General features: G+C 41.1%; 2 protein-coding genes across 2 annotated transcripts; one reads left to right on the top strand and one right to left on the bottom strand.

Annotated features, from left to right (window-relative positions):
* Nucleotides 1–4,258: 4,258 nt before the first annotated feature.
* On the bottom strand, nucleotides 4,259–17,197 carry frs3 (fibroblast growth factor receptor substrate 3). The gene is made up of 7 exons (XM_035152811.2): nucleotides 16,882–17,197; nucleotides 15,040–15,165; nucleotides 14,431–14,519; nucleotides 14,123–14,309; nucleotides 13,316–13,477; nucleotides 12,378–12,499; nucleotides 4,259–12,298 (listed from the first exon to the last, which is right to left on the bottom strand). The coding sequence occupies exons 3-7, from the start codon at nucleotides 14,494–14,496 to the stop codon at nucleotides 10,976–10,978; spliced, it is 1,860 nt and encodes a 619-aa protein (XP_035008702.1). The 5' UTR covers nucleotides 14,497–14,519; nucleotides 15,040–15,165; nucleotides 16,882–17,197; the 3' UTR covers nucleotides 4,259–10,975.
* A 3,834-nt stretch (nucleotides 17,198–21,031) lies between these two features.
* On the top strand, nucleotides 21,032–23,774 carry tspo (translocator protein). Its single transcript, XM_035151852.2, has 4 exons — nucleotides 21,032–21,188; nucleotides 22,651–22,826; nucleotides 22,918–23,056; nucleotides 23,177–23,774. Exons 2-4 carry the CDS (start codon nucleotides 22,654–22,656, stop codon nucleotides 23,348–23,350), a joined length of 486 nt encoding a protein of 161 aa, XP_035007743.1. The 5' UTR covers nucleotides 21,032–21,188; nucleotides 22,651–22,653; the 3' UTR covers nucleotides 23,351–23,774.
* Nucleotides 23,775–23,918: the final 144 nt, after the last annotated feature.

The following is a 23,918-nucleotide window of genomic DNA, read 5'->3' on the forward strand; positions in this document are numbered from 1 at the left end:
CTGGTCAAGATCACCACGTTAACTGAACCCCTCCCTCTTTACTGTGACACTTACATTTACCACAGTGCAGGGACGTGCACAGACATTTTGGGGGACAGGGGCTCAAGTGAGAAAAGGGCACTTTAAAAATGTTTTAAAACAGTAAGTTAAATATAGTAGCACATCTTTGAGTTACTTAACAATTTATTTGAATACCCTCACACTCACACAATTGTTAAAACAGTTCACATAGAGACAATTGTCTTCTTTAGTATTCACTAGGTTTATCACAAGAGCAGGCAACAACAAAGGAAACTATGCCACAATGTGCATGTTTTCTATGCTACTATATATACATTTAGAATAACACACACACACACACACACACACGCACACGCACACGCACACACACACACACACACACACACACACACACACACACACACACACACACACACACACACACACACACAATAACTGGTGACAAGGACTTAGTGTCAGTGTACATCCCTCCTCTAACATTTGAGGAAGGGTAAACTTATATCAGCAAACAACAAACTAGTAGAATGAATAGGTATTAGACAAAGAGCCTACAATCAAAATTATGAAGTTTGAGGCAGGACACTGTTCAATTTTGAGATTTTGGTCTATTTTGCTTCCATGTCTTTCACTCGAATGGCAAGAGAACTTAGAAAAATATATATGTAGATCAGAGGTCTTCAACAGGGGGTCCGCGAAAGTTTTGGTTGATTAGACAATTTTTAATATTTCTTTAATTTCAAAAAATGTTTCCAACCAATTTTTTTCCCACAAATTTAAATGTCTTTAAATACACATTAACATGAATCTGTGAATTATTTTAATAGCTCAATGTTGTATGCAAGATGCATGTTTATAAATGGTAGTGGCACGGCCACCCTGTACCTTGCACATGTTTAAAATAAAAACATGAATATATGAACCTGTGTATTATTTGAATAGCTTAGTATTGAATGCACAATAACAGGGTAGCTATGTTTATACATGGCACTTGGCCCAGTTTAATATAAAACACCATTTTGTAATATATATATAGTAGGGGGTCCCTGCTCCAAGACCCCTGATGTAGATGTTTTTTGTTTTACTCCCTGTCTGACATGGCTGTGATGACTGTGCTCAGTAGTGCACCTTCACTAGCCTCACGATTCCATTCGGTTCAGCAGTCGACGATTCGAACTCTCTTGGCTCAGTCACATGGGATTTCCTACCACAGCTATGCGGATGGCGCACAACTGATCATATCCATTTCACAACCTGAAACACAGGTAGCAGCACGAACATCTGCCTGTCTGACTGACATCTCTTATTGGATGACTGCACACCACCTGTAAATCACCCATGACAAGACCAAGATACTTTTCATTTCAGGGAAAGGCTCTCTCACCTAAGACATGATATCCCCTTTTTACAACTCTGTGGTTGCCCACACCCCGACTGCTGGGAACCTGGGTGTGACAGTCATCTCTCCCTTACTGCCAACATTACTGCAACAACCAGTTCCTGTACGTACATGCTGTACAACATAAGGAGAATACATCCCCTTCGCACTCAGAAGGCGGCGCAGGTTCTGGTCCAGGCCCTGGTCATCTCACACCTAGACTATTGTAACTCCCTCCTGGCAGGTCTACCTGATAGCGTCATCCGACCTCTGCAGCTCATCCAGAATGCAGCAGCTTGACTGGTCTTTAACCTAAATTCACTCACACGACTCCGCTCCTCCGCTCCCTTCCCTGGTTACCAGTGGCTGCCCGCATCCGCTTCACAACACTAGTACTTGCGTACCGTGCTGCGAACGGATCGGGTCCAGTTTACACCCAGGACATGGTCAAACCTTACACCCCAGCCCGTTCACTCCGCTCTGCATCTGTCAATCGACTTGTTGCTCCCTCACTGCGAGCTAAACAAATAACGACTGTTTGCTGTCCTGGCTCCTAAATGGTGGAACGAGCTCCCCGATGACATCAGGACAGCAGAAAGTCTACACATCTTCCGCCGTAGGCTAAAGACACATCTCTTCCGAAAAAAAGAATTAAAAATATAAATCTATATTTAGTAGCACTTATATGGCACTCACATATAGCACTTGCTTGATTCTTGTTGTTCTGAGTTTGTACCCTCATGGTTGAATGCACTTATTGTAAGTCGCTTTGGATAAAAGTGTCAGCTAAATGAAATGTAATGTAATGTAACAACAATGCATCTCGATGCATTTCAATGTATCACATCCACAATTTCCTATATTACTGCACATAGCTGCTTTTTCATCAGTTAATATCACTTAATAAAATCAGTCAGACAAATTTGAACAAGTGCTTTAAGTGCTTTAACAAGTATAATAGACGGTTTCTGTTATAACAAGTGTGCTGTAATTTAAAGTTACGGTTTTCAATTCAAAAATCAGATTACAACAGTAAGTCAGTGGTTTCCACACTGATTTCACATTCATTCACTATAGTCTAGCCTGCAGCTAAGGCTTAAAAGAACAAACTCTGATTATAGCCCTCGGCAGCGCCACTGCACTTGGTGCATTACTCAAAAAACAAGTGACTCTGCTCCTCTGATGTTTTTAATCATCATACTTAGAACTGATCTTTATAAAAACCTGCTGAATTCATATTTATGTTGCTGGATTAACGGGGCATTCAACAATGAAGTTAACACACCGTAAAAAAAGCCCCCCTATGTCTATGTGTGTACGTGCCAGCCACAGTGGCACCAATACAGTTTATCTTATCTCAGTGTCATTAATAGTTTTCAGTTTGTACTGCTGAAAAATTAAATAGCCTGATTACACATTTTTTCAGTGCTTTATTAAAGTGAGACAAATATTGAATGTGATAGATTTATTTATAACCAAATTATGTTGAAAAAAAACAACTAATAATTAAACATGCTACTGAAGGCCTATATTTCATTAAATTGTAAATCAAATTGTAAAACATTTTCTAAATATTATCTTTTTCTTTTTACATTTCTTTTACTAAAATGTCCTATATTCTGTCTAACAATTAAAAATGTCCTTTAATGTTGATGGACATCAAACTTGCACATGAAGTGGGTGCATGTAAAAGTGGAAAAAAACAATCACTCAGTCCAATGATAAATCTGCTTCTAATTTCTCTCTTTTGGTGAAACCAGCAACAAAAAAATCTTCCTTTTTTTTTCTGAAAAAAGGCTGCACAAGATTCCGTCATCCAGCAGCACATCACCTTCAGTGATGAAAGAATCCTTTCATAGCGCTGCAGAAGAAATGTCATGAGATGATCAGCTCGGCTAATAAGCGGGAACCAGCCAGAACGGCAGGTTTCTACCACACATCCCTCTGACGGGAAGACATGTGTATGGTTGTTGTGTTACCAGATGCATCCCACCACAGAGGGTCTCTCAGGGCTGTTTGGTTCAAGTCATCGTCGCCACTAAATGTGAGCTCTGCCCCAGTGAAGAGTTGGGAGTTGTAGGAATGTGCGATTTCCTCCGGCAATGGAATCCAACGCTTTCGCTTCACATTTGCACCTTCACCACAGGAAATAGATAGCTGCTGAGTGGATGAATGGAGTGGCTGCAGAAGTCGACGTTGATGTTTGACCAGTTTAACCAAACTAGAGACAAAGCTTTTTACAAACACCACTGATTTATCTCACCATGACGCTTTGTCCAGACAGTGATGGTGCACGCACGGTGAATTCTCAGTAATTTGGCTCAATAACATTGAACTCTTCCACTGCACTGCAGAGGTTTTACATCACACACCACAGGGCACATGATTGCCCAACTTGCTGGATTCAGAGGAGGCATCAACATGGTCATATCTGACCGATGAGTCCAGTTTATATTCACACTGGATTATTAAGAAGTCACCAAAACTTATCTTTGTGCCTAACATCTCTTCTCTTTTAAATCTGCAGCCCCTCCACTATACTTCCTGTCACATGCGTGTGCACATAGAAAGCTATAAGCCGCTGTTTGTCACACAGTGAAGCAGCTGAAGTGTTTGCAGTGAAAACTCCTCTGGGAAACTGGAAATTTGAGGTGATCATGTTTCAGGTGGTCAGAATGAAATCCAACACTCAAATGACAAAGTTAAAGAGCAGGTTTCATGACGACATGTACAGGCATTGTCCCTGTTCCTGTGTTCTGTTACAACAGAGGGGAGTATTGAACGGTTTTTTTTTTGTTTGCTTTGATCGAAACCCTTACTTACTTACCCGGACTTAACATTAGTGACACCAGGTACAGTACAAACAATAAAAGCTCTGCTTTATTTGTGAGGCGCTTCTTTTCATACAATGAGTCCAAAAAGAAAAACAAGACAGACAGGAAAACCAGACAAGTCAGCGTCTATTTACAGTTTGCTGTAAATATTTGTCCATAGCTAACAAGGACCATGCTCACTTACATTTAAATTATTCAAATTGTTCACACACAGGCACATGTACATGCTCAAAAGAAGTAAAATATTCAGCTGCAAAAACAAGTGCTGAATAAAAAGTAATTGCAATAATAATCATGTCCACGTGGATAATAGGTAATGATAATTGATCCTGGGCAGGTGGTTGAGCTACAGACAGATGTACACGTCCTCAACAAGAAGGCTGTCAAAATTTGAATGGAGTCCACACAGTTAAGCTCATTTCTCTCAACAGGGCAAAGACATTCCTCACAGAGCAGGTTTTCTCAGCCGTTGGGCAGGGGGATGGATGAAGGCAGGGAGTATTGTTTTACACACATTTTAAAACAGGCCAGTTTCACGTCTGTCTTCAAACTTTCACTTTGAAAATAAGCAAAAAGATAAACAGCATTTCACCTCCAGGAGTGATCAAGTGTTATCATCAACGGCCTAAAAAAGCTTTGGCGTTCACTGTGTTGACCTGACTCTTTTCTTTCTCTTTTTAAAAAATGACCTATTTTTTTATTTTAACAGATGTTTTATTGTTCAGATTGTTGAGCAGCCTGTTCTGGCACATTTTTATAAAAATATTCTAGGAACAACCTTAAAAAAACATCTCGTAAATGCTGTCATGTCTAAAAATTGTACATGTTCTGAACTGAGGAGGCACAGATGATCCTGGAGGGAAAGAAAACTTTGTTTTGCTCGAATGCATTTATTGATTCTTTTTAAACAGTAAAACGTAAAAGGAAAAAAAATAGACACTGTTTAGTGCGCAGTAAGATATTTTCATAGCTTCATTTTAATATTAGAATTACATTTACTTTTACATTTTGCACAAATCCACACTCTATAATTGATAAAATTCAGGGTAAAATTCACCAAATGTCAGGCTCACTTTGTTTTTGGGATGAAGAGGAGGTCCGATAACACACCTCTTAATGGCAGCAGGATGAGACCCTCACTCGTTTAGAAAGATGGACACAGAAACATACAACAAAGTTCTTTTTTTGTTTTTCAAAACGAGACGGAAACATAAAGAAGTCTTCCCTTTTTCACCAAAAATATTCAGTATGGTTAAACCTTCAGCTGTGCATTCACACCACAAGTAAGAGTCAACAACAGGAGTGAGTCCGGCGAGGCTCACTTCATGAGTCAGAGAGTACCTGCAGTTCCTCCTGGGTCCCGGGTTTTGTCATGCTCGAGCGTATTTGAAACTCTTTCGCTTCATAAGTTGATATCAAAGTCACAAAGTTTGTAACCAATATGTAAACACACAAATCTGTCACAAAGATGTACAGCTCAGACCCGTACATATACATCACCCCCTGGTGGCGGGTACACTTTCGAACCAGACAAAAACAAAGCAGATTTCGAAATAATAAATAATAAATAAGTTACACAATAATAATAATAAGAGATATTACAGTTTTCTGATACTTTCATTATTTTAACAGATCTATCTCGTATAGCGTGGACAGGAAGCTGAGGTTTTACAATATGACATTTAGATTATGACTGTCTGGTGGGAGGTGATGTACAAAAATCATCAAAGAAGAGATGATGATGAAAACCACTGATGGAGATGATGTGAAGCACTATGGTGCAAACAGCCTTTCTTTCTGCCCTTGGTTTATATTTGACATTTGACACGCGTGTATTTTTGTCTCGTCTTATCCACTTAGTCATAAATTGGAAAAGCACACAGAAAAAAAACTGAAATCTCTGAAAGGAGGTTTATTTCCACATTCTTTAGCACAATGAGGAGAAATGGCAGCTGATGAGAGATCATGGCATCAAAATGACAAACACACTGTCGTCTTTACTCAGAATTAACATCATTATGCTACACAACATACGAGTCATGATTCAACAACTTTTTGAAATCACATCAAATTTGTCTCCAACCTAAACCACTGAGCGGATTATTAATGTCAAATTCAGTTTCCTTTAATCTTAATTAGGATTGACTTCATTTAAAAAGGACTAGTTCCAGAATTTGGGAAATATGCTCATTGCGTTCTTGAGAGAGAGCAAGAAGGAAAGATAACAACTCATGTCTGGAGGCTAAATGTGAAGCTGCAGCCAATCTGAGGTTAGTTTAAAACAGGAAATAAAAAAGGGGAAAACAGCAAATCCCATCATTTGAATATACAAATTCCCCCTATCAAAGCTGGAGCAGTGACTGACTGAAGTTTCTGCTGGTTGCCTGGCAACCACTGTCTGGTTTTTATATATGTACTAAACAAACGAGGTCCAAGGTTTTGACTACTGAGCTTTCAAGGAGCTGGATTTATTTTTAAACGTTCAGCTATCAGGCTAACAGAGGCCGATTTCTGAAGTGTTTCTACTGTTTCCTGGGTTTAAGATAACAGGCATCTGGTTGCATCTTCATATAGACATGATTCATATCAATATTCTCATCTAACTCAAAGTTTAAGAGCAAAAAAGTGTATTTCCCAAACATATCCCTTTAACAGACATCTTTAAAACACAGTTGCAGACTTTGGCAAGAGTTGGCCGATTTCTTTTAAAATCCAACTTGAAATATGAAACCACTTAGATTTATTCCCCTTTCAACAACAGGCAGTGACTTGTTTCTTTCTTTCTTTGTTTTTTTAAACATCAGACCGCCCTCATAAACAGCAGCGAAAATGTTTTCCAGCTTAATTATGAAAGGCACAGTGAGAAATTTCCACACATGGACTTTTGAGATACGTGCTCAGGTTTGTAGAATAAACAGAGCAAGCCCTTTTGTTAAACAACCCATTCAATGAATTCAGTTTGGGGAACTTAGTTATAGTTGTTATCTTGACTTGGCTCCTTGCCCCCGCAACATGTTTACACCTGTGATAATCACACCTCGGCCATAAACGAAAATGAAAGGCATTGATATTGAGCCAGTCACAGTTAGTTGGGAGGCTTGGAAATGTTTGTTTTGGTGCCTGGAAAAACGTCTATTTAACATAATTATTAATCAGTCAACACAGGAGGGGTGAGCGGTAATGATGCTGTAATCACTGTTCACTGGTTTGGGTGGTGGTGAGGTTACTGCGTTATAAAAAAAAAAAAAGAACAAAAAAAGAAAGTTGACACATTTCAACATGGGATTTTTTTTAAAACATTTTTTTCTTTTTAAATGCCATAAAAACACATGTCACTATAATCTGAGAAATTAGATGAACCACTCGCTGATTCCTGTGTGAAACATCAACACTGGTTTGAAAGTTTAATACAATAAAATTGAATCGAAGTACTGGCAAAGGTTTTACTGCTGTATGGCACTGTTAATGTGAGTCTAAGCAAACACAGAGTCTGACAATCAAAACAGGCATCTTTTTCATTTTTTTTAAACTTTCATAGCTAAAACCGCACTATGAAACTTGAAAAGAAAACATTGAACCTGAAAAATAATAATAATAATAATAACAATTAGACTGCGGATTCACAGAAGAACAGGCGATTAAACACATTAAGCCCACAGCTCTATAGACTATTTAAAGTTCACACTTTACACATTGGTCTGATTTAAAATCAACAAAACAATAATTCAACTATTATTGCAAAAATGTAAACATCCCTCCAAGTTCATGACAATATCTCTACAAGTACAGTCAAAATGTCAGTCCTGGGACGAGCGAAGACTTTTGGCCTTTTTCGTTATCGAGGAGACATTTTGTAATAATCTCACATCAGCGTATGACGTTCGAGCAACAATACAAACCGTCAACTTCTGATCTGAGGACATTTAAGGCTTCTGTGTCGGAAATCTATCAAAAACTCTGTATATGAAATGACTGCTATCATCTAAATCAATATCGAGTCAATCAACAAATCAATTCACCAAATAATTGCAAATTTGTGCAAATTTATCTGATTATAAATTGGAAATTGTTTTTTTTGGAATTGTTGGATGGAAAAAGTCACTTCACATTTTACATATTAATACAATTATCGAATCAACAATAAAAAATGGCAAATATTTGCTGATCCCAGCTTTTTGAAAGTGGGAGTTTTGCTGGTATTGTTGATTTACCATGAATGAACTGTGAATGAATCAAATCAGTTTAGAGACGGTGCTCTAGTCTAGACAATGAGATCATTTTAAGATTCCACCCGAGGTAAAGGAGATAGGCATTGTCGTCGGTATTTTATTTTCTGCTGAAGGTTATGGAGGAAATGATTGACAAAGAACCACAGGTGTGCATTAAGAGTACACACCTTAACTTAGAGCACACAGATATTTGGGCAGGGCTGGGAAAATCTTAATGTGACTTAATCTTAATCTTAACAATGACAACAATGAATTTAAAAGCCAATCATCGCTTTGCAGTTCATCCTAACTTTAACTCCAGTCACACAGAAGCCAAAATTACCGTCCTTATCAGAAGTAAAGAATTTGTATTCGTATCTCGTATCTGAACTCTAAAAATAAAACGATCAGCTTCAGCTAAAAGCCACAACACATCTGCATTTGAAGGCCTGCACACGTGTATAAATCTAGAACATTTGGGCCTTCGTCTGTCGGCTGAAGATATCAACCTGATGTGAGCGCTCAACACAAAGATGACAGCGTCAGTGGGCCTGTGCTTTCCGTTACCTCTCCTAATAACAGACAGCCAGTGTGTCAGGAAAACAATCTGAAATGAAACATTCTCTGAAATCATGGCACATTACATTTTCTAGCGCTCAGGGGGGAAAAAAAATTCTCAGAAGAACACAACAATGCTACTTCTATTAACAACATGGTAAAAGATCTGACATCGCGTCATTTCGACAAGTACCTGTACAAGTACCTACATGGGCTACTGTTCGTATTTACATGTAGCAGCATAAAACCACCCGAACTGTGATTATCAGACTACAAGATTACCGTCCTCGTCACTCGCTCTGAAATGGCTGTCGATGCGGATGAGGTGGAATGTGCAGTTTTTATTATTTTAAATTTCTGTCATCCTTAAAAACTTGGATTCAGGTATGTACCCCGACTGCTTTTTCACTTTTTGCCCGTCTGTCCTATAAATCCTAATGGCACGTTAGATTTTATTCATTGTACAGTTTGCAATTAAGTTTTGGCACTTAAAATATAAATACAGTCTCTCTGTTTCTTTTAAAAAATATAATTACGCACAGTCATAAAAGTAACATCCCAGTTTCCAGTGATAATTTGAGGTGAAACTTTGGTCTCCGTATTACCAACTGGTTTACAAAACGCTAGTCATCACATGGAAAACTAAATTAGCACAATTTAAAAAAAAAAGAAAAGAATAAATTAAGAATGAAATAAATAAATAAATATCTGACTATGAAGGTTGATTAATATTCTCACAAAAATCTCCACAGCATGACTTTGCAACATACTTGAATAATCTGTTAAATCGACCACTCACACCTGACAAGTGTCAGACTGAGCACGTTTTATGTGAGGTCATAGCTTAATGCCACTATTTGAGGTTACTGATGTCGCCATTAGAAACACTGGAATAAACTCTGCCTACATTGCTGACTGAGCGTGTCCATGAAGTATTTGGCCTCCTGCTTTTGGTAAAAAAAAGGGAGATGGTCGGACCTGTGGCTCCAGTGGAGAGCGAGTGTATCGTGACAAAGCGCGTTTCAGTGGCTCCCGGGGTCGAAAGTGCAACGTGACAAGCGTAAAACCGCTGTGGACCTTCCGCAGGTCAGGGATGATATGCAGGAGTCGTGATCAAAGATGATATGCTACTTTTTTTCATTTTGCTGCATGTGGATAAGGAGGGAGCGAAAGCTTGTTGAAACTGTGTGTGTGTGCGCTACGTTTACCGTTGTTCAGTTTTAAGTCTAATTCTCCTGCGGTTATGTTTATTTTATTCCACTTTTTCAACTGGATTTGGACAAAACTATTCCTAAAATATGATAAAATACAATTCCATAGGATTGTGTGCAAAATGCTCTACAGGCATATCGTAACAAAGAACTTCTATCAGCCACAACATTAGACTTAGGTGCTTGCGATGAGGTATGAACATTGGCCAGTATCTTGGCCGAACTTTAAAATTTCCAAAATACGGACTAATCTGAGCTTTCTGTAACGAGTCACATTTCCGACTCAAACATGGGTGTGGTGATACTTAATAATAGAAACAATATTTGTGAGTGAAGATGGGTTTCAGAAAATTTGGTAATACAGCATGGCAATGAATACTTCAACTGAGAACGGAGATCACTGCTCCGAGTCATAGCTAAGCATAAAATCATAAATGTATGATTTTCCTCCGTATGTATGATTTTATGCTCATGTATACACATCCATATATCCAGCAAACAGTATTTGCAGTAACAACTGCAGATTTCCCAACAGAGCTTCACACCCCATGTCTGATAAATAAGGATTAAAATGGCAAATTCTCCTCAAAGATTTCTTATTTCCTCTTATATGCACAGATAGTTTTCAGTAGGTTTCTAATTAGGTACCTGTATTTGTATTAGTCAGCCCGACAGTTGAATGGATGGATGACAGTGAAGGGTCCAGTGTGCTAAGATGAGGATAAGCCATCATCTGTCTTCATCGCTCCTCTTCAGTTCGAACACTGTTTACAGAGGCAGGTCTGTGCTGTTGTGGCGAGTCTTTCTGGAAGTCCCATCATCCCTGGGCAGAGCTTTCTGCAGGTTGGACATGGCAGCGGTCTTCTTTAGGTCAATGACTGCGTAGCATTCGCTGCGCCGGGGTGCCTGTGCGCCACATTTTATGGGTGGCAGGCGCTGGTGCTGTGGCTGGGGCTGGGGCTGGGCACCCCCGCCGCCGAGGGCTTGGCAGGGAGCTTCTCCCTCTAGGTCCACCTGGATGTAATTCAGCTGCCGCGATGGAGGCATGTGGCCGTGCTCACAGCCTCCGACCCCTGACCTCGATCGTCTGCCGAAATCAAAGCTAAATATTCCCCCTCTGTCTGTCTGACATGGCCGGGGATGCGGGGGACAGGCATGTGGGAGCCGGGGAGGCTGGACCTGCTCTGTGTTGACATAGTTCTGCAGGGCGTCTCTGTGGATGCGACCATCCTGGTGGTACCCGTTGGGTGTCCCAGGGCCTTCTGAGAACTCGTACTCATCAAAGTCCTCTTCTTCCTCCTCGTATTCCTCATCATCCTGCTCGTCATCATCCTCTTCCTGCTCGTCATCACGCTGTAGAGCGCTGTACTCCCACACCGGGGGCAGGGAGGGCAGGTTCTCGTAGTTCAGCAAAGCTGTCCGACGGTGTCCCCCAACGATGCCCCTCTCACAGGCGTAGCCCTGCGGGGGGAGAGACGACGGGCCGTGAGGGTGTGGGTGCAGGAGGGAGTGGGAGTGACTGTCCCCGGTACTGCTGCTGCTGCTGGAACCCACAGACTGCGACACGCTGCTGGGGCTCAGCCGCTGCTTCCGGCCGCTCCTCAGGCCGTTGATGTTCTCGTAGGTGAGCTCAACACTCTGGCAGCTGTCGGGGTGCTTGTGACCCGGGTGGCGGTGCGCATGGTGATGGAAATGGTGATAGGAGTGAGAGTTGCACAGGTGCATAGTGGGCTCATCTCCCTCTGTCTCTGAGCCTGTTGCACCCTCTACTGGCTGAAGGTTGTGAGGATTGTGCCCATGCCTCTCCCGCTCTCTCTCCCTCTCTCTCTCCAGCAGATGGCGCTGTGCCGGAGTGGGGCCCAGCATGAATTTGACCTCCTGTGAGGACGGCTGTAAAAACACCTGAGGATCTTTATGCTCCTCCAGGGGACAGCACCGCAGGTTGGACTGCGGGTTTCCTTGTCCCCCGATGGGCATGGCTCCCCGTGCTGTTTCGGTGAAAGTGCTGGGCCGCACCTCAGGTAGGGAGTGCACACAGTGACGCATGGAGAGATCCCCCTCCATGCTAACAGTGTTTACATAGGTGTGGGTCTGTTGGGGGGGAAATACAAACTGGGTGAAAATGTGAACAAGCACAGATGCTGTGAGCCATGAGGAGCATGAATCTTACCTGGTCGTCCAAACCCATGAGACTATGTCCATGATCATCAGCAAGAGAGGGTTGGGAGGAGTCGCCTCTGATTGGATAGCCAGGGTATCCATTGGGGAAAGCCTGAACAGGGAATGCTGGAGCTGCAAACACAGATAAGTGTGAACCATGTAAAACTCCAGATAAAGACTTATGGGTGAATGGATAGAAGTATTGATTCAACACATGCAAACATGCCAAACCCAGAGAAATGAACAGCATCAAACCACAGATTTCTGTTTCTATGTTTTAAGAAATGAGTAAGGAAGAAAAATGAAATATACTTTGTCTTCCAGCCATATTTAATTATTTAGTATTCAGTTTAGAACTTTTTTTCTTTATTGTATCAAGTACAGTCGAAATTGTTTTGATTTGGCTCAATAGATTCAATAGCTGTCCCTGTGTCTAGCAAAATTAAACAAGACACCATGTTTTATTCCCTGAACGTTTTCAGCCATCTTGCCTTCATCAGAATTGTCAAATGTCAAGTAACAGGTATCATTCATTCATTAGCTTGCCTTTGCACTAAAAACTTTTTGTATTATTTTACAAAATACCATAAAGTTCTGTGGTTCTCTTCTCACTGCAGTAGAGCTTTTTGTGCAAAAGAATTCAGGTAATAATTCTCTGTAGGACTATGACTGACCTATTTCACACTGATTTTCAACAAGCATCATTAAATACACATAAAAACATTGATCATAAACATCTAATGTTTAAGTAAGATTCAAGCAGAATGTATTTAGACACCAGGACCATGACAGACAATATGTTGATATGATAACTTTGTCGCAGTACAGATATAAAAAGGACACATTTGATGACAACAGCTGTCACACAACACTAAACAGCTGTATGAAGCGGGAGTCTGCAGCTGCGGCCTGACGTGCTATTTGTGTTTGTGTGGGCGTGTGACTCACTGTTGGGAGTCTGTGGCGTGCGAGACATTTCCATCTCCGGTGTGTGACCACTGCGACTCATCATCATCGACTCTTCCACCACGTTGATGCTGTTACATTGCATCAGCTCCTGGAGCAAGTTGAAGATCTCCTCTGCCCGGGAACACTTGAATGCAAAGATTCCTAAAGTTAAGGGGAAAACAAATAAAAACATTGTTATGGTTCAATCAGCCACTGACGACACAATAAAAACACACTCATTAAAGAGTCATAAGAAGAGGGTGAGGTCCGCAGTGTCACATGTGTGCAGAGGCTGATGTGAGATCAAATCGGTACGATGCTCTTTTAGCTTTACGATGTTAAAAGTTTAATGAGAAAGTTTGGTGCTACAAGTCAGAGCCACAAGACACAAATACTGACAGGCTAGTCTTTTTGTTTGAATGCTACTTTAACAAGATTATACATTAGTCATCTTTCACTAAACAAGATAAAACAAACAGCCAAAATGCCTCCTGGGAAAAAGCCTAGTAAGAAACTACATACTACAGTGAAACAACTGCAAATAAGAAAACACAAGTTGGAATATTTAGGGTAGGTATCTGCAATTGACAAGTCTCGTTGCTGATTGGATGGACGCACTGTCGGGGTGCTTTGTGATTTGTTGCTGTGATTTCTTATTTATTTTCAGGGCCATCACTTCATACAATTGGTGAAAATGGAAATTAATTTAAACATAATTAGCAAATGATAAGACACACATAAAAAAAGAGAACATGCAACCATCATGACTCTGTAACAGAACAAGAGAAACGGAGAGTTTATACCGACCCTGCCCAGTCTGACAGCGGCGACCACTCTCAAAAGAGAAGAGGTTGGAGTCGTAGCCGTAGCGTCGCAGGCAGAGATACGGCCACCGGATGGCGTCTCTCTTGCGTGTGTGAAGAATGAGCTCGGTCTGCGTGAGCTCCATGATGCCAGAGCCCAGCTCGTTGCCCTCATCATCCACATTGGTGACCTACAAAGCAGAAAAACATAGCAGATTTTTGGGGATATTAAAGCCCAACAATATGGAATAAGGCAGTACACATGGGGCCTTCATAATACCAAACATATAAGAAAGGTTTAGTATTATTGACCTTGAATTTGGTGAGATGGTTGTCTCGGATGGGGTCTCTGTACAGACAACTCCAACAGCTCCCCATAGCTTCAGCAGGCCAGCTGAAACCTGTCAGGGAGGAAGCAAACATCATCACACACTCTCCAAACAACTTCTCCTAACAACTTCTACGTATTTATGCAACATAAACAGATCTAAACCAAACATTACGGGCTCAATTTAAGGTCAATAAGATTTAGAGCTTGTAAAGTTAAGAGTTTTTAGCTGGAATTAGCCTTAGTGATCCTGCAAAACAAAGCTACATGAGAGTTTGTACAGAGGCGATGTTACAAAAATACACGGGAAAAGAAGCACTTTTGTGAACATCTGTGAACAGAAACAAAACAAAAACCTGTGACGGAAACTCAGCGCTTAAATTTCCCACAGTGTCTGTGACACTGAAGTCACAAGTAGGAATTTTGACCCTGTTTCTTCTCATGAATCTGATTGGATGATGACAATCACAAATACAGATCTTTTCCGCACACGTACAAACTTTAGAATTATTTGTGAGCGTCACTTCAAAAGTTCAACATTTTACTGACTCTAATTTGAACCCATGAAACTCAAGAGGATTTTAACGTCTTACTCAGTCCAGGCCATCAGTGTGAAGAGATGCACGTCTCAATCCCAGGATCTTCTATTGGGCATCGGCATCACAAGCCGATTAGTTTGATGGACTGACATCTTCAAGAGAAGCATGACGTTCTTCCCCCTGAAACCAGGAGACACGTTTACACAGAGAACCTGTCTGTCAATACCTAAACATCACATCGTGTCGAATATACATGTCAGGTCGATAATTCAGAAATAAAAGGTGCTTTCATGGCATTGTGGTGTTGGTGTTTCACAGAAATGTCAAAAAAGAAAAAAAGAAATAGAGATGGTCTTCTCAACCATCACAGAGCTCTTCATTCATTTTCATTCACAATTATTAAATATCAGAGGCCTAAAGTTTCAAAAGTTGTATTATGTTAAAAATATGTTCAAACAATGACTAATAATAAATACCACAGTAAATACCTTAGAGAGTTGGTTAAAATGACATGACATTCATACACTGTATCCGTAACAGCAGTGGTACTGACCATACAAGTGTTCCAGAGCTTGTCTGTAGTGTGATCAATACACACTAAAATCTGCTTTATTTATCTATATTATTATAAAATAGTTTCTTTCACTAATCATTTCCATTCTTTCATTCACTGTGGGACTGTGAATGAACAATTGTAATACCACATTAAGCACAATGTTATCTTAACGTTGACAATTAGAGCTGTCGATTAAATCGATCAGACGGAACATTTATGTGCAACTAATTTGAAAGTTGAACGATAATTTAAGTCATTTTCTTCTACAGTTTCTCACGTGAGAATTTGTGGCAGTAAACTGAATATTTACAGTAACTGTAGTAAAGAGTGAACGTGATATTCAACTGTAGTAAATGTTAAATAGTAAACTGAATATCTTTGAGTAAAACGACATTGACAAATGTAATCTGGGACGGCTCATTTTTACTATTTCCCACAGGATATAGACATATTATGATCATTGAGGAAATAATCATCAGGTTTAACGATGAAGAAAATAAACACTATAGTTGCAGCCGTAAGCCCGATGGTATCCAGAGTTTGAACTGGAGTAACTTTACACAGTTACTATAAGAATCATGTACTTGTACTTGTGAGGAAACTACACTGAGTTACAGGAAAGCAAAGAGTCAATGCGAAGCAGACAAATTGGACTTTTCCATCAAATACACGTAAGAATCTGAGAAGTCAAACCTGTGACGCTCAACACACAATATCCCTCCTGAGTCAGTGTGTGGGTGTTTGCGTGTGAGGCTGACAAGGAGGTTACACACACACACACACCTACACACAAACACACACCTCTGCATTACCATGTGGGCTCAAACTTGGGCCTCCACATCTGACTGGAGATGCCACTCAACACACACTTTGTCAGCCTCTCTCACAAACACACACACACACACACGCACACAGCTACCTTGAATCAATGCGAGTAGGCTAAGGAGCTAAGCTACAGCAAACACACACGCACACACACACACACGCACGCATCTTGCCACAGTGGATGTGTGTGTTTCCCTCCAGCAGAGAAACACACACACACACACACACACTCTGGCTCCATGAAGCTCAGCCGACACGCAGCCCCCAAAACAAGCCGACGGCGAGGCTTCACCTTCCGCCCGCCGATGTGCAGAGAGCCCGGTGCAGCAGCAGCGGTGCTACCACCACCACCACCAGCAGCAGCAGCAGCACCAGCACCAGCACCAGCAGCACCAGCACCACGACACTCACATGCACAAGCACACGGTCCAACGAGCATCTGTCCCCGCCACAAGAGCGTGAACACACAGCATGAACGTGTCAGTGGAGGTGGACAGCGATGGTTTGCTACTCACATGTCTGGCACGGTTTTTTTTATTTTATATATATATATATATATCTCTATATTAGCCCTAATGCGAGATAAGCATTGAGGCTGCGATCAGCGGCGGCGGCGGCTGCTGCCTGAGCTGGAGGTGCCGGCGGCAGCTGGATGTGGCATCTCCACGACACAGGGCGCGTAAAAAGATGCAGTAAAAAAGATGTTGTTGTTTTTTGCCCTCTCCCATTACGCCCCCCTACTGCAACACGGGCCTCTGCCTGTGTGACATTTCCCGAGCAGCTGGGGTGAGAGTTCACCGGCAGACAACGAGGCTGAGAGGAGCGGCAAGAAGGTACGAGAGACGCTGGAGGACCACGGAGGAAGAGGAGGAAGAGGAGGAGGAGGAGGAGGAGGAGAGGTGTGCCCGCTGCCCGCCTGACAGGAGGGCGTCGAGGGGGGAGGTACCCCCGTGCCACGGGAGGAGAGAGCACCGCTGTCTGCACTGCGATGGAAGAGTAAAGTGGTTTATATGTTGTTGTGTGTCGTTGCTTTTAGAGAATAGTTATGAATATATATGTGTTTGCAACTTTTTTCTGTATTTATTTCATGCTTTCCTTTCATCCTCCAACTCTATGAGGCTAAAGGAGATGGGAGCAGCCCCTGGTGGGTCAGGTTATCCTCACACCAGAGTGGTTAATTATTATTATTATAAATAATGTCAAATCCATTCATTCATTAACCCGAACATTGATCCAAATGTCCAAAAGTGAAGAAACAAAACCTTAAAGGGATAGTTCACCCCAAAATTTAAATGTACTCATTATCTACTCCCCACTATGCCGATGGAGGGGTGGGTGGAGGGTTTGAGTCCACAAAACACTTCTGGAATTTCAGGGGTAAACAGTGTTGCAGCCAAATCCAATACAATTGAAGTAAATGGTGACCACTTCTTCAAAAGTAAGAAAACAACATAAGAAACAAACTGCCCCCATACTGCTCCTGTGGTGTCATCCAAGTGTCCGTAAGCTCCGACAGTCTAATTGTCCTCTGTGATCCACGTGCGAACACGGCTCCAGACGAGGATATAAGAGGAAATTTAGGCTAAAAAAATGACGATGTTTCGAGTAGATAATGAGTGACTTTTCATTTTGGGGTGAACTATCCCTTTAAAATATCCCATAAGTGTTGGTTGCCTGGATCAGGCTGGATTAGTTGAGTTGTGTCAGTGAGTCTTTTTTATTTTTTATCAGTGATTTTTGTTAATATTTATTGTATTTTATTTTAAGTATAGTTTGTATAGATTGTGAAGATTCTCCATCATCCAGGTTATGATATCTTCAGAAGTTGTACAAGTGTACGTAGGCTTCTTCATCAGAACTGAAGAAGCCTCTTGGATGAGAGGTGACACGTCTTCAAGAAACAAAAAAACAAACAATGTCCAGTGGCCTACATGTACTTGTACAACTTCTGTGTATAGTTTATAGACATGTACCTGTTTGAATTGTCATATTTTTTCAATAAAATAGAAAATCATCACACAAACATTTGTACCAATGAAGTTGAATAAGTCCTCCATTGTGTGGTCCTGTTTTTGTAGAAGAAGTGAGAAACATTCTTACATTTCCTGTTCCTAGTTGTTGGCGATGTGACCAAGACTGACATGAGGCCTGTGGATGTGTTCAGGCCTGGACTCTTCTCAAACACTGATAAGATCTGAGGATTTGGGGTCGAGTCACAACTGTCTCTTTGTCCACAGCACGTGTGTAAATTACCAACACTGTCAGAACCACCCAAGATTCAAATGTGTGGAGTCTGGTTACAATACTTCTATTACTACTATTACAATTTTTTATAGCAAGTGATTGAAATTCGTCATGGCAATGATTGTCAAGAGCTGACAATATTTAGTCACAGCGCCACCTAGTGCCATAAGGACTATTTTTACACTTTGACATCCTCTTAGAAGGTTGACCACATTCACTTCCAATTTGATCAGAAAAGCTTTACAACCATGACAATACTTTGTTGCTAATAACAGCGTTGCCGTGTGTTCCAGCAGATATTTAAATATTTTGCATCCAAAAACTGAAAATTCTATGCAACGCTACGGACTTGCCTTTCTACACAAACTAAAAACCTTCGTAATCTAACATTGTTAAATTTTAGGTTTAGATTGACAAATTTTGATATCATTTGGAGTTTGTTGGTCTCAACAGAGTCTCAATAGATGTGTCTCCCAAAATTCACACAAACAGGACAATGTTAAGGGGAGTTGGCCGTGATTTGCCTTTGATTTGCCTTTGCAGCTGAGCCTTGAGTTTTCAAGCATGTTTAGGCTCTGGGGGATTAATTATAAACCTAAGAAATACAGTTGGGTCCGAGCACCGCTGGGTGGTCTGGCTCTAGATACAATGCTGACCTTCAATGTAATGAAACATCATGCAAAGTTGTAGCTCATTCATGGACGGGTCATTGAATGGGACAAGGCTCAATAGGCTCCTGGGCCAGAGCATCTGGTCTTCTGTTAAAAACAGCTCACAAAACCACAGAGAGACTAAAAAGACCATGAGAGACACAAAATGATTAAAGAGTGGCACAAAGCAAGAAATGACACACTAAACAACAGCAATGCGATCTAATATGACCACAAAGAGACAGAACATTAGTGTAAAGAGACACAAAGTGACCACAAAGTCTGTGTTGTGTCAATTGCCCAGGAGCCTGTTTCTCATAATCCATCTATAGACTCGTTAATGTGTTTTTACATCTTTTTATGCTATGTCACGCTTTGCTAGGTTCTAAGTTTTTGACATTTGTCAAGAATTTTCATCCACGCTTTCCCTTTCACAGTCTCTAATGAGTTTAAATGTAATGTGCTTTTGGATTTACCATGTTTTTAAGGGTTGACTTGCCAGAGGCATATCCTCTAACATATAACAATAAAAGATGGTTATTCAAAACCCTCACAGAGGACCAGGAGGTTGGAGTTATCTTGACCTTTACATCATCTTTGTTGTCTCGTCTCCAGTCTCGTATCCAGCTGTTTGCGCTTTGTAAAGCATCCAGGAAATAAAAATAACTGACTGATAACGTTCATTTCTGTATTTATTGACCTTTGGACCACAGTGGTGATATAATACATGTTTATTTAGGCACGAAATACCCACAACCGACGACTCTGAAGTTGGTTTCTGATTGGGAGACAAGGTAACAGAGACATTATGATATAGTCCTACAACAAGTGGAGGTCAATGAATGAATGAATGAATGAATGAATCAATTAATGAATCAATAAGTTAATGAATCTGTTGCAGATAAAATAGCAGCCCTGTCTTATCTCCCTGATACCACTACGTCTACCACTTCTACAAACAATAATATAGCTACAGTCAACTTTATTGTTAAAATAAAAATTCTCCATATCTAAGAGAGAGGGTTTGTATAATTACAGAATTTTAATGTAGTTTTTTTCATTCCTTTTTTTCATAGCTGTCTAGTAAACTTTATACATATTTACAAAAAAAACTTAAAGGGATAGTTCACCCAAAAATGAAAATTCACTCATTATCTACTCACCACTATGCCGATGGATGGGTGGGTGACGTTTACAAGTCCACAAAACGAGGGGTAAACGAATTTGGCCACCACTTCTTCAAACATGAATAAACAACATAAAGAAATCATAAAATGCCTCCATACTGCTACCGTGATGTCAGCCAAGTTTCTGTAAGCACCGATATTCAAATTTGACCCTAAATGGCGTCATTTACATCATGTTTTTAGCCCAAATGCCCTCTGCTATTCTCCTGTGGAGCTGCGTTCATGTTCGCATGTTTTGTGGACTCAAACACTCCAGCCACCCCTCCATCGGTATAATGGTGAGTAGATAATGAGTGAATTTTCATTTTGGGGTGGACTATCCCTTTAAGTCTTAATGTGGAACCATTCAGTTCTTGGTAAAAAATCCTTGACTCGGTTTGAAGTCCGTCTTTTCTTGTGAATGAGAAATTCTCCCATTAATAAAATGAATTGAATAAAAACTTAATTACAACTTCAGCTGTTGCACCGTTTGTCGAATTAGAAACCAACTTCGCGGACGTCACTGGCAACTCATCCTGCGGGCCAATGGCTGGTGGGCACGCGGTGACGTCACTGCCTGTGTGTGGCTCTGGGAGTGTGTGCCTCTGGGAGTGTGTGCAGAGATAACCCAGCCCCGCCCCTCCCCACTCTTATATCACAACAGAGCAGCATGCCACAGCAGCACAGTGTGTGCGTGTAGCCGCAGCTCGAGGACACGACACAATACTACACAACACAAAGGAGCTGACACCAGGGAGAAGGGTGAGTGCGCTGATCTCACTACAGACCCACAATCAAGGAACGCACACACGTCTGTCATTTTACAACACGGAACTTTGACCCGTTTATTGTCGTGTGTTGTCACAGCTTTTTTTTATTCCAGCGCGTCTTACTGTTTGGATTCTTACTATTCACCCAAACTACGGAGACAAGATCTGTTAACACCCTCATTACCAAACCTAGCACTGTTTTTTATCAACATTACACAAGTCTGGGGTTCGATCACATGTCCTGAACTTCCGCATCCTACAGCCACTGGGACTGGTCAGGTTAAAGACAGCAGGTACTTCAGGACGCAAAGGTTCATGGTGCAGTCTTCACAAGTTACCAGCTGTCTCAAACTGGAAAAAACAACAAAACACGAAATACCTCAACAAATAATGCCAACATTGGATTTATGGAGCTGATACTGATGTTAAAGTGCTGGAGTTTAATACTGATTCATTTAATGTTTTCATATGTGACATAAAACAAAGGTTTGACTACAGACTCCGCTGTAGCCTCCCTCTCAGCTCCACCCTCATATATTTCTATTGGCTTCCCCACAACTGTGAGGTGAGGTCAAGTCAGGTCAGACCATCCTTTATTTGCCGTTTGGCTTTACTGTGTTCGTTCCCAGTAAAGTTGAGTTTGGCCCCATCAGCTATTTGAAGCATAAAGGCTGGACACAACACAGCCAACAACAAACAAACAGCTGACAGATATTTTTTCAGGTGGAGACCAAAACGGAGCTGAATTATGATCGACTTCATCTAGTACATTGACGTTTCTGCTCTACGTGTGGTGTGATCGTCTTTTCCATCAAGATACATGAATTATTCTCAGAGAAATCAATGAAAATCGTGAAAAACGCCCCATCTTACGAAAGAAAATTCCTGAATCCACACCAAACTTCGATTTGTTCTGGCCTGACCCAGACCACACCCCTCCACCAAGTGTTGAACTAGTTTTTGTGTAATCCTGCTAAATAACAGACCAAGGCAGATACAAACATAACCTCATTGGCACAGGTAATTCATTTATAGCAATGGCTGCATTGAAAACAGAAAAAAAACCACTTTGAAAAGTGGTCAACACTACATGTAAAGTAGTTTGTTAGATACGCTTCTTGTGCTTCACTGAGTGGAGCCGACCGATTTAGCGACATATCATCTTTGGCGATATATGTTGATCTGATACACAACAGCCTCAGGACAAGTTTATCAGGTTTTCTCTTACTGCACAGTCGTTATACTGGGTCAACAGTTGTGCGTTCCGAGTCCCGTGATTGCAGAGAAACAATTCGCTTTTGGATCTCTTGTCGGAGGCAGAGGGAAGAGCTGGATATTGTTTGAAATGTCTTGATTTAAAACTCCAATCATCTGATCAAAAGTAATTATCAGTTAAAAATAGTAGATGCGGAGCAGAGGTTCCATTTTTATCATGTTTCCTGCTCTTATCTCAGAAAATGTGGCTGCCTATGATTGGAATGACCGGCCTGCCCCACCTGGGAGGGCTCTACGGTGGCTTCATCACACGCAAAGAGGTGAAGACCTGGTACCCAACCCTGCAGAAACCATCATGGCGCCCGCCGAACGCTGCATTCCCTATAGTCTGGACTTGTCTGTACACGGGCATGGGGTAAAGATCATATTGATTCCTACAGTCTTTCACTCTCTGCACCAGCCTCATTTTATAAAATAATATATATATATTTTTTTTTGTGGTGCAGGTATGGCTCCTACCTGGTGTGGAAGGAGCTGGGAGGTTTCACTGAGGATGCACTGGTTCCACTGGGACTATATGGGCTACAACTAGCTCTGAACTGGGCCTGGACTCCTATTTTCTTTGGTGCACACAAGATAAAACTGGTAGGATTGACCATAATTATTTCTTTTATCTGGGACAACCCATGGGATCATTATTGACAAGTCAATATTCTGCATTCATGTCCCTAATACACCCGCTCTCTCTTTCTCCGCCCATTTCAGGCCCTCATGGAGATTGTGCTCCTCACTGGGACTGTCGGAGCCACCATGGTGTCTTGGTATCCCATCAGCCGCACCGCCACTCTGCTCATGGCGCCCTACCTGACCTGGCTGTGCATCGCTACCTCTCTCAACTACTGCATATGGAGAGACAACCGTGAGGAAAAGGAGGAGTAGACGACGGCTCATTGCGCTTTGACCAGAGCACTTCAATTCAGAATCAAGACATAATTCTGTGTTTTCAACTCAATTTTCTTTCTATGGAATTCTAGATCAGAGATTCACAAACTAGTCCGACTATGATGGAGGAACGATGGTATAAAATCACCTCGTTAAAGAACGATCAATATCTGTGTATGTGACGGCCAATATTCGAAATAACCTATCCCTGCAAAGTATGTCATCAGAATTTGTCCATATCCATATTGAACACAAAAAGGCAATATTCACCGTGCTACATTTTTAAATTGAAGTTGCGATTTTTAAAAAAGTTGGTTTTATTGGTTTTTTCATGAAAACTGTCCTGTGTGCTTTACTGATGAAGAAAGATATGTTTTAGTTACTGCTATAAATCTGCTAAAATAAAAGATTTTTCGCCAAATTACCTTTTTAAACGTTTATCATTTCCAACACAGTCTGAGAAGAATGGTGGATAAAGATGGTCAAATGATTTATAATGAGCAGGGGTTGGCTTAAAGAAACATTAATGGTAAGAAATACTAAGGATTTTTCAGACGTTTTTCAG

The sequence above is a fragment of the Hippoglossus stenolepis genome, chromosome 3 (genome assembly GCF_022539355.2).
Source record: "Hippoglossus stenolepis isolate QCI-W04-F060 chromosome 3, HSTE1.2, whole genome shotgun sequence".
NCBI lineage: Eukaryota > Metazoa > Chordata > Actinopteri > Pleuronectiformes > Pleuronectidae > Hippoglossus > Hippoglossus stenolepis.

What these genes read in the sequence shown, in the direction of transcription:
- tspo (XM_035151852.2), top strand. Translation starts at nt 22,654, where the DNA reads ATGTGGCTGCCTATGATTGGAATGACCGGCCTGCCCCACCTGGGAGGG. An exon ending in TGTCTGTACACGGGCATGGG is followed by an intron (nt 22,827 to 22,917) that starts GTAAAGATCATA and finishes TTTGTGGTGCAG; the next exon opens with GTATGGCTCCTACCTGGTGT. An exon ending in GTGCACACAAGATAAAACTG is followed by an intron (nt 23,057 to 23,176) that starts GTAGGATTGACC and finishes CGCCCATTTCAG; the next exon opens with GCCCTCATGGAGATTGTGCT.
- frs3 (XM_035152811.2), bottom strand. Translation starts at nt 14,496, where the DNA reads ATGGGGAGCTGTTGGAGTTGTCTGTACAGAGACCCCATCCGAGACAAC. An exon ending in CCGCTGTCAGACTGGGCAGG is followed by an intron (nt 13,478 to 14,122) that starts GTCGGTATAAAC and finishes CCTTAACTTTAG; the next exon opens with GAATCTTTGCATTCAAGTGT. An exon ending in CACGCCACAGACTCCCAACA is followed by an intron (nt 12,500 to 13,315) that starts GTGAGTCACACG and finishes CTGTGTTTGCAG; the next exon opens with CTCCAGCATTCCCTGTTCAG.